At 34.8% G+C, this 15,029-nt stretch overlaps 1 protein-coding gene across 3 annotated transcripts in view; it reads left to right on the top strand.

The window, feature by feature from the left end:
- The window catches only part of DOK6 (docking protein 6), a 429,154-nt gene that overhangs the window by 188,196 nt on the left and 225,929 nt on the right, over window positions 1–15,029 (top strand). For all 3 annotated transcript variants that reach the window (XM_033175379.1, XM_033175385.1, XM_033175372.1), the window contains one exon: window positions 246–360. In XM_033175379.1, coding sequence (XP_033031270.1) covers window positions 246–360 — 115 coding nt within the window. The remainder of the gene's footprint in view (window positions 1–245; window positions 361–15,029) is intronic.

Raw genomic sequence — 15,029 nt, forward strand, 5'->3', positions numbered from 1 at the left:
AACCCTTCTACATAATATGTAGATCATTTCAAAATGCAGCAAACAATATAGTCTGTGACCAAAGTTAAGGGCATAATAGAAGACATTTTGTTTTGTTCTTTACTGTTTTTGGCTAAAGTCAATTTAAAATGATTACAAATATTCAATGGAAATCCATGTAAGACTGTGATAACTTATTTTGTTTCAGCACTCCAACATATAGCATACATACTGTATACTAAGTTAAAAATATTTTTTCTTTCAAGGTAACTGAACTGCACAATATCAAAAATATAACCAGACTGCCCCGAGAGACAAAGAAGCATGCGGTGGCAATTATCTTTCACGATGAAACGTCGAAGACATTTGCCTGTGAGTCAGGTAAGCTATTACTGGCCATCTACCCCTTGAGGAAATTGAGCTGCTTGTAAGACAGTGGCCCAGGTGGATTAAGAAACACTATTGAACAGGATGGCCTACTGTAATGAGAATGTGCTGTAGAAGACTTCATTCAGAAGCTCAACATGTTGATATCCACCGATGTTTTGGTGCCCGTTGTTACATGTCTGTGTCTGGATTTGGCTCCCAGGTGGTCTGCCTGTTGGGGTTTCCATTCAAGTTTTGAGAATTAAGTAAACAATGCCTGGCAGGTATTGTTCGGGTGTATGACCAATATTCTGGTTGTTGCCCAGTGTGTCTCTAGGCATTTGGTAGAGCAGGAATCGGGGTGCTTTGCAAAAGCATGGCAGAGCAAAGCCCCAGTCCCCAGACAGCACAAAACAGAACTTTGAGCTATTTGTTGCTTTCATGGATTGTCAGTACTGCAAGTAAATACATTTCAGATTGAATTTTAGCATCTTGGTTCATAAAGCACTCTGACATTATTGAGACACAAGGCAGTTTATAGTTTGAACTTGCAGTATTTTTCATATTGGAATCCCTATGGTGTGTTATATATTAGTTGGCTTATCACTTTTTAAAGATTTTGCTCAATGCAGTGGTGCATTTGTTTTATAATGGATGTTAGCAGAAAATACCAAGGGTTTGCAAGATGTGAACTTAAACTAATGATTAGGTCTTTAGGGGAAATTTTATTCAGTATTTTTAAAAAGTAAAATGGTCCCTCTAGTTTTGTATACTTTGTTTATGGATGTCGTTAATACCAGGTTATTTTATTCTAAAACTGATAATGTCCCTTTGCCTAACTGAAATTGCTCACACCTCTCACCGACCTTATCTTAGTATGGCTAAACTGAACTGGAATTTATCTCAGTGTTCCTCTTTTCTTGCATGCCTTTATCCATCTGTCCTGACATATTTCTCTTCACTTGCAATCTGACCTCATTTCATCATTTAAAATCGACATTTTGGAGTTGCACAGAAGCCTGTTAATTGATATAAATTCCCATTTTGTAATACACTCTGTCCCAGCCTTGCTGGTAATAATATAATATCATCCAATGATTTTTCTGCCTTCCTGTCCACTGTCTTAAAACTGGTAAACCACTTTGTTTTCTTCTGGGCTCTTAGTCTCTCATATTAAAACTGGTATTTAAAATAACTAACAGGTAATGTTTAATATTTAAATTTCTAATTTTCCCAATTACTTTACATTTTCATATTGTAGTGAGCAATATTGTGAATGTATAGGAAATACTGGAGCCTATTGATTTGTTAAAGAATGATATTTGGTTATATTTCTTTATGTGAAAATCTTATTTATGTCGTGTTTGGAAAGATATTGACCTAAAATTCATGTTCAGTTAATAACTTAATCATTCAATATTATTGCTCCTTTCCATCTGATTACAATCTTGAATCCCATATTACAGTAGAAAATCATTTATTGCAATTTTATGTATTTATACAGATGGATTTTCTGATTTACATCATTATCTACTCTCCATTTAACTTTCTATTGGTTTTAAAATAAACTAGGCTTGAGAATATTATAAAGCGTACAGGATTATGCCTTTTCAAATTTCTATATTCTTGGAAGTTAGAGTAAATACATATTCCTAAAATTTTGTCTAAATATCTTTGCTTCTCCATGACTCTTTTCTATCTCATTTATCCTGGCATCACCTGAATGTCCTTGCCCTCATAGATCACAGAATATATACCAATGGCCCAACTGAAAGCAAAGCTCTGGTTTACATCCTGATACTTAAGAGCATTTTAATAGAAAAGGTGTATTATTTTAATAGAAAAGGTGTATTATTTGAATAGTACATCTGAGTTCTGTGTCCCATCATCTCAAGTTCTTAGTTTATAAATGTCAGTCTGTATAACATACTGATATTATTCATTCAGAAACTCATATAAACATAATTGAAAATCAGCTGTACTTGTGTTTATATACTATCTGGAAATTTTGAAGTATGATTTGTTGAACTTTGTTGGTCTATGCACAACAGAAGACCAGGGTGTTCCAGACAGTAAGTGTGATAATAGAGCAGTGCCCTACTCCTGACCAGGTGCTACAGTCAGAGCCCCTCATCATTACACAAGGCTCTGTGCAAACAAAACATTCTCCCTACTGGGTTGCCTTAACAAAAGCATTTAAATTTTTATTTAAAGACCATAAAGATTTAGAATTTTAAAATAAAACTCCCAAGTACATCCAGCATCCAGATCTTTCTTGGTTTTTAGTAACAGGAACCAGTGTTTCTTGGCGAAATGGTAGATTCTAGAACTGCGGCATGAAATACACAAGATGAGCCCAGAGCATCTTGTAGCATCTTGTAGTGCCAGAAAGGAAGGAAGCACCGCAAAAATGCTGCTGTATGTCTGAGGGACACAGGAGTTCCCAATGGCCAAAGATGGAACAATTTGAGTGATAAAATAAAGTAGCAAAGGATTATAACCCAAATTATAAATGAACATTTATGAGTCCATGCTTTAGCAATGATTGATGAATAAATACATAAGAGTACAGAAAAATATCCCATGCAGAAAATTACAAATAATTTATGTAGATGCTGTATCCACAGGAGGTGGAACATGACTCCCTGTGCCTTAAGTGGGGGATGTTCATAGTGACTTCGTCTCTAGGAGAATAGGATAGAAAGGGACGGGAGAAAACAACTTTATGGTGGAGAAAACTGACAGACACTGCCTCATCCAGGTGACCAAAGTGAAGATCAACAATGATAAATCATGTTGATAGAATCTACCCTTGATATGATGTGATCAAAAATAGCACTTTACCTCTGTGGTCTTCATCCTAACAACCTATAAACCCATGAGAATAACATCAGGCACATCCTGATGAAGGAATGGGTATTTATTTGTAGTCCACAAAATTTGTATTCCACAGGTATTGTATTCCGCAAATACCTGCCCAGGATGGATCAAAACTTTCAAGGTCATTACAAACACGAAAGCCTGGAAAACTGTCCCAACCAAGAGGGAGCTAAGAAGGCATGATGAATAAATGTAATATGATATCTTGATGAGATCTTGAAACCAAAAAAGGACACTAAGTAAAATCTAAGGAAAATTTAATAAATTTTGGTGATTAGTTAGTAAAACTTTATCAATACAAATTCATTAATTTTAACAAATGTACCATACTACTATAAGATGTTACTAATAGGAGAAGATAGGTATAGGCTGTATAGGAACTCAGTATTACTTTTGCAATATTCTTTAAAACTATACCAAAATGAGATGTTTTTTGTTTAAAAATAATGTGGAAGTCAATAAAAATATATCAGTGAACTAGAATAGATTCAAGTATAATAGAAATCTAGTGCATTATCAAGGATATATTAAAAATGAGTAAAGAAAAATTATATCTTACAATAACTGCTGTTTGAAAAACTAAACTTAACTTACACCATCCTATTATAGAATGCTTTCAGAATGATGAAGTGATATTATTTCTTAACAACGGAAATGACAATACTAAAATCATCGCCACTGTTCAGTGGCTTGAGAGGAAATGTTAGATGTTTACCTAGTGTCATGAACAATAATGAAGAACCAGACTTAAAGTTGTATTGTGAGGGTCCCATCTTTCAATACAGGTGATTCAGCAGAAGGCTTAGCCTACCATATGTTCTTTTAGTGAACTGAGCACTCCCTTCAGGGTCATTTTAGAATACTGTTTTATTAGTAACTTTGAAATAATTATCGAGTCCCTACTTGGTTTTCTCTGAAATGCTACTGTGTGAGCTTACCACACATCTGTAGGACAAATGGAAAGGTTACAGGACGGCTTACCTTTTGATACTGATTTCATAGTGCAAAAACCTACCCCCTGAGGCCCTAACCCTACAATTCTGCCATCCTGCCTTACAGAGTGCCCTGTGGACATTTGTTACCAGTCTATACATCATGTAAAACCTATACCAGAATCTGCTCATCACAGCTATTGCTACCATGTTAGGCTCTTCCATAGATTTCTAGATACCCTAAAATATAGACATCTGTAGAAAGCTTTACTCGGTTCTTGTTGTGTCAAAAAGTTGAAATTAAAATGCATGTATTTGTGAAGCCTAACTTTAGGGAAACTATTTTGAATATTTAGTTATTATACAATTTATTCTCAGTGAAAAACATTTACAAAGAAATAGGATCATAATTTTATTTTAAACTAGGATAATCTCAAAATATAAGCATCCAATTAGGGTCATTAATAGCATTCTTAATTGAAAATGACAAGTAATGGTCTCAATAAATCACAGTGAGAATTCGAATCCATAATTTAAACTGAACACTGCAATTATTTTTAATATAAACAGATACTTTCTGTATTTCTAACTTTGAACTTTCCCATTATCAATTACCAGTGGGGAAAAATGGCTTATTTGGCATACTAATTAAGGAACTAGGATTAGTATAACCACAAAAGACAAGGTTCTATTCTGTTTTATAAAAATTTTTGAACACACAGAATCCTCTTGCTAACAAAGACTTTCTTCTCATGTCTGAATTTCACACGCAAAAGTCTGAAATGTGAAGGTTTCTTAATGTTGGTTTTATGGTTCGTGTAAGATTTTTGGGAAATGTAGGGCTCTTCATTAGGATAAAATGTTCTTAACTTCCCAGAGAAGAATTTCCTGACAACGTGGCTGAAGTTAGATACAAATGTTAATATAGAAGAATGCTTTTATTTGAATTTCTAACAAATGGTTTTCAACTACTTTAAATATGAGCAACTTGAAAGTATTATTTCTTTTTTAAAACTACTTTTTATGTATAGATCTAAGTCTGCTTGAAACTAGTAGTTGAAGTGTTTGAGAAATAATGGCAAGATTTTTTTTTAATTGTCTCAACTTCATGACACATGCTGAACGGGATAAAAAAGAACGTGAAAATCATAAACAAGAAAGTTTATTACTTTGTAATGAAAATTATTTTTAGGTAAATGTTAAGCTACAGTAGTTTATATCTGTTAATAAAATTTTATTCTCCAAGAAAATGCTGTGTCAAATAGATATTGTGTACATTATTAAATATTCAAAGGAATTGCCAAGTGATAACAAGAAATCCACTTTCATTTTATGTGTATACATTGGAGGCTACAAGTGCAGTTTTGTTATGTGGTCACATTGTGCAGTGGTGAAGTCTGAAGAAACCCACTTTCTAGTTTAATAAGAGTGTCACTTCTCCTTGTTGGAGAGAGTGTCTGAACCATGGCCTCAGGATAGAACATTTCAAAAACTCCTTGTAGTTTTATGAGACCCCCTGTTGGGAGAGATCTCTTTGTGTGTGTGTGTGTGTGTGTGTGGTGTGTGTGTGTGTGCGCGTGTTTCAGAATCAGCTGAGATCAAATCATTTTGCAGCATTCAGGAAGTATTTGTCATTTTTAAAAGCTTAAACATACAAAATGATAAAAAGTAACAGTTTTACTGAAACCTTTCTATAGTTGTGCAATAAGAGTAGGAAATGCATTAATGCAAAAGGTCCTCCCTGCAGCCTCATGCAAACTGTCCTGTCCCTTTAACCAAAGAAGAAACAGAGGTACTCTGAACCTCAGCACATGCTCTTAACAACTAGGTCACCTGCACAAGTTTTCACCCGAGTCCTGATGCTAATTACCAAACATATATTCACTTAACATAGATGACAGTCATATGCTGTCTTTTCCTTGAGGTCTCTCCTTAAGCACAAATTATTACTAAGTCTAGGATAAAAGTTAAAACATCACTTTTTTTTCTGGTGGATGACTTTAAAAACGAAATGTAACAACAATAAAAGGTAGTATGATTTTCAATATTCTGAAAATAATCCCACTAATAATCTAAAGAATAAAAAGTATATTATTATATTATTTGTCACAGAAGGTATTTGACAATATTCAAAGATATGCATGATAAAAACTATGAGAAGATAAAGAATAGATGGGAACTTCCTCAACTTGATAAAGAATATCTGCAGAAACCTATGGCTACATCACACTTAAGATAAAAACCGATGCTTTTTCCATAGACTGGGAAGACAGAAAGCTTTCCTGCTCTCCTCCATGCTGTGCAAGACAGTTCTGGAAGCTCTGCTATCACAGTAAGGCAAGAAAGAGAAATAAAAGACATACAGATTGCAAAGCAATGAATATAACTGCCCATTTTTTGAAGGTGACATAATTGTCTATATTTAAAAAATCCCTACCGGGTACGGTGGCTCACCACCTGTAATCCCAGCATTTTGGGAGGCTGAGGCAGGCAAATTACCTGAGGTCAGGAGTTCAAGACCATCCCGGGCAACACAGTGAAACCCGTCTCTACTAAAATACAAAAAATTAGCCGGGCATGGTGGCACACACCTGTAGTCCCAGCTACTTGGGAGGCTGAGACAGGATAATGCTGGAACCCAGTAGGCAGAGGTTACAGTGAGCTGATCACGCCACTGCACTGCAGCCTGGGCAAGAAGAGTAAAACTCCATCTCAATAAATAAATAAATAAATAAATAAATAAATAAATAAATAAATAAATAAATAAAATGCCCAAGGAGTTCTAAAATTATATGGAAAGAAAGACAACTCTCAATAAAATACATATAAAAGGAACAAACTTCAACAGAGTAATGGCCACTTGTGAAAAGCCCACAACTAACATCATAATCCATGAAGAAAAACTGAAAGCTTTTTCTCAAAGATCTGGTACAAGGCAAGGATACTCACCCTTGCCACTTCTATTGAACATAGCACTGTAAGTCCTGCGCAGAGAAATTAGACAAGAAAAAGAAACAGAAGATGTCCAAATTGGAATTACCCCTGTTTGCAGATGATACAATCCTATGTGTAGAAACCCTAAGGGCTCCATTTAAAAACCGTTAGGGCAAATAAACGAATTCAGTGAAGATGCAGGATACAAGATCAACATACAAAAATCAGTAGCACTTATGTACACTAACAACAAATGATTCAAAAAGGAATTTTTCCTTTTTGCTTTTTTTTTCTTTCTTTTTTGAAACGGAGTCTCTCTCTGTTGCCCAGGCTGCTGGAGTGCAGTCGCACAATCTTGGCCCACTGCAACCTCCGCCTCCCAGGTTCAAGCAATTCTCTGCCTCAGCCTCCTTCAAAAAGGAAATTTTAAAAAATAAGTCATCTATCTAAATTGTGTTTAAAAAATAAAATACTTAAGAGTAAATTTAACCACGGATGGTTTTATGTGTTACTCTTTCATGAATCCCAGCACATAACAAAAGATTCCTGGGTCAGCGAAAAGAATTTTTTTTCCCCAAGTCCCAAAGAGGCAATGTGATTAGCCCAGATGGATGCCTGCACATGCAGTGGGGGTCACAGTTGCAGAACCTAGAACCAGAAACAAGGCACTTTTTAAACAACCAGCAGATATTGCAACAAGCAGCAAACAAGCCAACCCCCTTACCTCCAGGGGCAGTGGGCAGTTACCTGGTAGCCACACTTGATCTACTTTGTTGCCTTTGAAACGTTAAAACTCATAAAAAAGGAAGATGATCTACTTTATTTTATGAGGCCAGCATAGTAACATCTGATATTATTCTGTTTTAATGTATTTTTAACTTTAAATTTAAAAATTAACAAAGAGCTACAGTAATATACAATAGCAGGAAAAAGGTAAATATTCAGGAGGGATTTAATTGCTATATAAAGGAAAATAACAAGCCTTATTTATAAACATAAAACAGATCATTTCCTTGGATATAAAAACACAATATTAAAATATAAACTTCTCCCATGTTAATAGTGCATTTTAATATAGCTCCTACTTGGATGTCAACAAAATTTTACTCTTAGATTAGGGAAAATTATTTAAAATTTATATGGAATAATATCTATAAATAACCAAAAGACAATATGTTAGAGTCTAAAAACATTTCAAAGAAATTTGGAAAACTGTATGCTTAATCTAGGGATTGTAGAGACCTTCTTTATAAAGACAGAAGCTCCAAAACTATAAAACACAACTGATGTATCTGAGCCTAAAAAAATCAAACAGCTCTCCTACAGCAAAGGATTCACAAGCAGAGTCACTACACAAATTAGAGTTTTAGGATAATTTTGGAAATGCAGGTAACAGATAAAATGTTAAAAACTACAATGTGAAAAAAACTCTTATAAAGTGGCAAGGAGGAAATGTTAACAATTACAGTTATGCAAAGATTATGACTAGGCAATTCACATTTTTATAAACACAGATGGCAAAATTGTTTTTAAGAAGACTTAAATTGTAAAATAGTTAGAGATATAAAAAATCAAAATAATAATGAGAATAAACCCAAGATTAAAAGGAACCCTCAGTTCAAGTTATAAATTTATTTAAAATCTTATAACTAAGCCGTTAATCTATTTTGATTTGATGTTTGGTATAGTATAAGATAAGGGTCCAATTTCATTTTTTCTACATGGATTTCCAGTTTTCCAACACTATTTGTTGAATAGCTTATCCTTTGCCCACTATATGTTCTTGGCACCCGTGTTGACTGTATATGTGTGGATTCATTTCTGGGCCATCGGTCTGTATGTCTGCCTTCATACCAGTATTACACTGTTTTGATTATGGTAACCTTGTAATATATTTGAAATCAGGAAATGTGATACCTCCAGCTTTATTCCTGTTTCTCGAGATTGATTTGGATATTCACAGTCTTTTGTGGTTCCATATGAATTATAGAATGTTTTCTTTATTTTTGTAAAAAAAAAAATAAAAAGTCATTGAAATTTTGATACAGTTTGCATTGAATCTGTGGATTGTTTTGGGTAGGATGACATTTTACCAGTATTAATTCTTCAAATCCATGAGCAATAGATGTTTTTCCATTTGTTTGTATCTTTTTGAATTTCTTTCATAAATGTTTGTATTTTAAAGCATACAAATTTGGGAGGCTGAGGCGGGTGGATCCCGAGGTCAGGAATTCGAGACCAGTCTGGCCAACATGGTGAAACCCCGTCTCTACTAAAAATACAAAAATTAGCTGGGCACAGTGGCAGGCACCTATAATTCTAGCTACTCAGGAGGCTGAGGCAGGTGAATCGCTTGAATCTGGGAGGTGGAGATTGCGGTGAGCTGAGATGGCACCACTGCACTCCAGCCTGGGCAACAGAGCAAGACTCTATCTCAAAAAAAAAAAAAGAAAAAGAAAAAGAAAAAGAGAAAAAAAAACTTAACTTTTAGTTAAGTTTATTTCTTAAGTATTTTACTTTTTATGGTGCTATTGTAAAACTCCTAGAAGAAAACAAAGGGGAAATTTTTATCTCCTTGGTCTGGAAAAATGATTTCATGGCTATAACACAAAAAGCTCAGATAACACAAGCAGAAATAGGTGACTGGAAATTGTGTCAAACTAAAAAGCTTCTAAACAGTGAAGAAAGATATCAACAGAATGAAAAGGCAATCTACAGTTGGGAAAAATACTTGCAAACTACCTGATTAGCAGTTAGTTTCCAGAATATATTAGGCATGTGTACATCTCAATAGCAAATAACTAAATTATCCAATTCAAAAACAGAATAAACATCTTTCCAAAGAAGACATACAGATGGTCAACAGGTGTATGAAAGGTGCTCTGAACATAACAAATCATTATAAAAATGTAGAGCAAAATCATAATGAGTATTATGAAAATGTAAATCAAACCTGCCAGAATGGCTATTACAAAAAATAAATAAAAGATAAAAAGACAACAAATGTCGGCAAAAATGTGGAGAAACTGGAACCCTAGTGTATTAGCAATGGAAATGCAAATTGATGCAGCTCTTATAGAGAACAGTATGGAAGTTCCTGAAAACATTAAAAAGGAGAATTACCATATGATCTGGCAATCCCATTTCTGAGTATTTATCAAAAGAATTAAAACCTGGATCTTGAAGAGATGTTAACACTCCTATGTTTATTGCAGCACTTTCACAATAGCCAACATATGGAAACAATCTGAATGTTGATCAGTTGATGAGTGGATTAAGAAAATGTGGACTAGACATACAATAGAGTGGTATTCAATCTTTAAAAAGGAAATTCTGCAATATGCAACAACATGGATGAATCTTGAGAGCATTACGCTAAGTGAAATAAGCCAGTCACAAAAAAAACAAATACTGCCTGATTTCACTTATGTCAAGTATCTAAAATAGTCAAATTTGTAAACCCGAAGAATGAAATAGTAGTTACCAGAAGGTAGGGGCTAACCAATGGGCATAAACTTTCAGTTAAGCGAGGTAAATAAGCTCTAGAGATCTGCTCTACAACATTGCACCTCTACTCATTAATAATGTATTGTCTTTTAAAAAATGTGTTAAGAGGATAGAGCTCATGTTGTGTTCTTATCACAATAAAATAAAATTTTAAGAAAAGGGAAAAATGAATTCTCACATTTATTTCCCATGAAAATGTAGGTAAAAGTATATTCTCGTAATGGCTAATAGGTATATGAATTGTTGTCCCTAGGTTTTCAAGAAAATTGGCAATTGCTATTAAATAAACATGCATACCCTTGATTCTATGAACCTTTTTGGGAATATATCTCATATAAGCATATACACTAATACATGAGGATATAGGTTCAAGAACATTAAATACATTATGTATATGGCAAAAAAAATTGGAAATGTATGCCTATCAATAAAACAGTTGAGCATTTATGGTGTGTCCTTATTCCATGAAATATTTTGCAATCACTAGAAAGAATTCTAATTAAATCCTTTGAAAAGATTTCAGTCAAACTTAGTTCTTCATGCCAAGCAACCAACCAAGAAGTACACAATGAACACAGTCTGCCCCCCGCCCCCCATCTGTGGATACTGCATCTGTGGAGTCAACCAATGGTGAATTGAAAATATTTCAAAAGAAAAATAACAATACATCAAACAAAAAAACAATACAAATTAGGAAATACAGTATAACAATGATTAACACAGCATTTAAATTGTATTACATATTATAAGTAATCAGGATATACTTTAAAGTATTGGGGAGGTTATATGCAAACACTGCAGCGTTTTATGTGAGAGATTTGAGCATTCATTGATTTCGGTATTTGAGGGTTAGGGAAGAGGGTCCTTAAACCAATCCCCTATGAATATTTAGGAGCAACTGTAATCACATATTTAAGGGAAACAAAGAGAAAAAGACAGTTTTAACAACTGCTGCCTTAGGTAAGGGAGGATGATGGTGAAGTGAACGGAAAAGGGAGAGGGACAAAAAAGGCAACCAAAAAAGGAAAGGTAGCACAACTATTATGTACCCATAAAAATGAAAAATACAAAAAGGAAAGAAGATAAAATGAACAAAACATCAAGTATACAATTTATTGCATTCACATGAAATTATGCATATGTGAATTTGTGCATGAATGTGTTCAGTATTTTTAAGTAAGTTAATCATCAGGAAATGCAAATTAAAACTGCAATGAGGCGCATAGTGATGTACCTATCAGCATGACTAACATTTTTAAAAAATTAGCGACACCACCAAGTGCTTGTGAGGATGCAGAAAAACTAGATCTCTCATATGTTGCTGTTGGGAAATGTAAAACGGTACCGTCAGTTTGGAAAATTGTTCGGCAGCTTCTCATACAATTAAACATGAAATTAACGTACACCCTAGAAATTACACTCTTGGGCATTTATCCCAGGAAAAAGAAACAAGTACACACACACACACACACACACACACCCCTGTACCTGAATGTTTATACTAGCTTTATTTGTAAGAGCCCCAGACTGGAAAGAACTCAGATGTCCCTCAACAAACTGTGGTATCTTCGCACCATGACATAAACACTCTTTGCCAGTACAAAAAAGAACTCTTAATATATGCAGCAACCTGGGTGAACCTGGAGGGGATTTCACTAAGTGACAAAAAGCACATCCCAAAACGTTTTAGATACCCTGTGATTCTGTTTACATATTTTTTCAATGACAAATTTTAGAAATGGAAGACAGATTAGTAGTTGCCAAAAGTTAGGAATGGGGCTGGAAGTGTGGGGACAGGAGGGCTGTATGGTCACTAAAAAGTAACAGAGCTTGTATTGGAACTGTGCAACATTGATTGTGGTGATGCGTACACAGGCCTCCACAAGTGATAAATTATATAAAACTTACACACACACACACAGGAGTAAAACTGGGAAACCAGAATAAGATCAGTGGACGATCAATGTCAACACCCTGGTTGTCATATTATACTGCTCTTTTGCAAAATGTTACCACTGGGGGAAACTGGACAAAACGTGCACAGGATGTCTCTATCATTTCTCATAACTACCTGTGAGTCTATAATCATCTCAGTAAAATTATCAACGAAAAGTAAATTAGGTATATGTCTATGATCTTAAGGTTGTCTATAGTGTATATTTAAGTTAAAAAAAAAAAAAAACCAGGATGGGAAGACAATTGCAGAAAAATGTGTTTTCCTTAGGTTTTCAAGAAAACTGGCTATTGCTATTTCCTATAATATGGTAAAAAGAAACTAACTACAAAACCAAAAATAATCCTCAACCTGTGCCTGTGCGGCTTGTGCATGTTTATGAGCACGAAGAGATTTGTATGCGAGGGTGCATGTGTGTGAGGGTGCATGTGTGCGAGGGTGCAGATGTATGTCTTGCTCTTTTCTAACAGAGACCTTGCATGAGCTGCTTCCCTGCCTACCCCCGCCCGGCACCAACACCTCACCCAACCGACTCCTACATCTCCTTCCATTTTCAGCGTAAGGGTCTCCTGCTCTGTGCCCCCTCACGCTGCTTAGTGCCTTTGCTCCCCACTCCCATAGCACACCCTAAAGCTGGGCTTCACACTCTCTGTTCAAGGTGTCTCTACTCTGCCAGATTTTAACTCAGTGAGGATATGTGCATATTGGCTTACTTACACCCCCATATTCCTAACACCACATGCTAATAAAAGTGTGTTGAATTATTAATACCTGAATTAGTAAAATGTATACTTGTTTTATCTTAATGTATATTTCTTGGATAATTCTTTTTTGCTTTTCTTTCTTTCTCTTTTGAGACAGGGTCTTGCTCTGTTGCCGAGGCTGAAGTGTAGTGGCATGATCATGGCTCACTGCAGCCTCTACCTCCCTGGCTCAGTAAATCCTCCCACCTGTAGCTGGGACTCCAGCTGTGTACCACCATGCCTGGCTAATTTTTGTATTTTTTGTAGAGATGGGGTTTTGTTATGTCGCACAGGCTGGTCTCGAGCTCCTCAGCTCAAGCCATCCACCCGTCTTGGCCTCTCTAAGTGCTGGGATTATAGGCAGGAGCCATGGTGCCTTGCCTATTGCTTTTTTCAAAACAAATTTTAAAGACTATGTGCTTTGTGCTTGTGATGTGAGAGTGAACGACCAGCGTGCTGCATGTGTGTGTGTGTGCATGTGTGTGTAAAATTGGTTATGGCACACCAGGCCTGCAGCAGTAACTCTGCAAGTAAAGCATTTCTGTATACAATGAGAAATTCAACGTTGTGCCTATTCATTAAAAAGAGAGCCCTTCTTTCTTTTATTGTGTATGTCCCAGTCTCAAGGCAATGGCTAGTAAATGAAAAAGGAGATGACATAGAGAAACCCAAAGTTTGGTTAATCGATTCTGCTTACCTTCATTAAGAAAAACAAAAGAGGAAAAAAAAGAGTATAACTGTGTCAGCATATGAAACCTAAAATCTTACTTTCAAATAATTTAGGACAAGTAAATTTTTAAGTCTGAATTACCTTTTTAATTTCCTAAATAGTTATATGAAGCATTGAATGTATTCCATAATATAATGAGGATATTTTTATAGGCTCTTCCATCCAAAATAGGTCATGGAATATGTATCAATTGAATAAATTCTTCCACATGAAAAATTGTAAAAATGAATTTGTGTAAATCCCAAATCTCAATATAGTCATATATTTATAATTAATATTTTTAAGTTTTCTGAGTATTACCTCGTGCCTGAAATACCTGGTTATCAATTTATCACATTTCAGTTTATTCAAATTTTATTTCTCAAATTCTGTATCTTTATTTCAAAGACAACATTGTTTGCTAAAGTAACACCTTTTTCCACATAGTGATTTGTGTTAGGCAATACATTTGTATCTTACAATATTATCACTAATTTTTCTAAAAATTTTTTTCCAGAGTCTGTCATTTTCTGCTTCTCAGACTTGGCATAATCTTTTCTACCACAAGTCATCTAGAAAAGATGCTGTTAAAAATCATCCTTGAATTCAAAAAAATCAACCTTGAATTCAAAATGACAGGGAATAGGCATACAGTTAAACCTTTCTTTCCATTGGCATTTTTCAGGTTTACTGAGGCATAATTAGCAAGTAAAAATTCTGTTTATTTAAGGTATACAACTTGATGTTTCAATATATATATGCTTCATAAATTGGTCACCACAATAAAGCTAATTAAAACATCTGTCACTTCATGTAATTATCACTTTTTTTCTTTGTGTGTGTGCGTGTAAGAATACTTAAGATCTACCCTGTCAGCAAATAGATGCAATCACAAAACCTGTATTGGTTTCAATATGTGGCATAGAACCTGTAAATAGAAATTAATTTGTTTTGCATCTATGTTACAGCCATAGACACTAAACAAACAATCTGTACTTAGACATAGGTGAATGGAGCCTACTGTC

The sequence above is a fragment of the Trachypithecus francoisi genome, unplaced genomic scaffold (genome assembly GCF_009764315.1).
Source record: "Trachypithecus francoisi isolate TF-2019V2 unplaced genomic scaffold, Tfra_2.0 Contig01474, whole genome shotgun sequence".
NCBI classification, from domain to species: Eukaryota; Metazoa; Chordata; class Mammalia; order Primates; family Cercopithecidae; genus Trachypithecus; species Trachypithecus francoisi.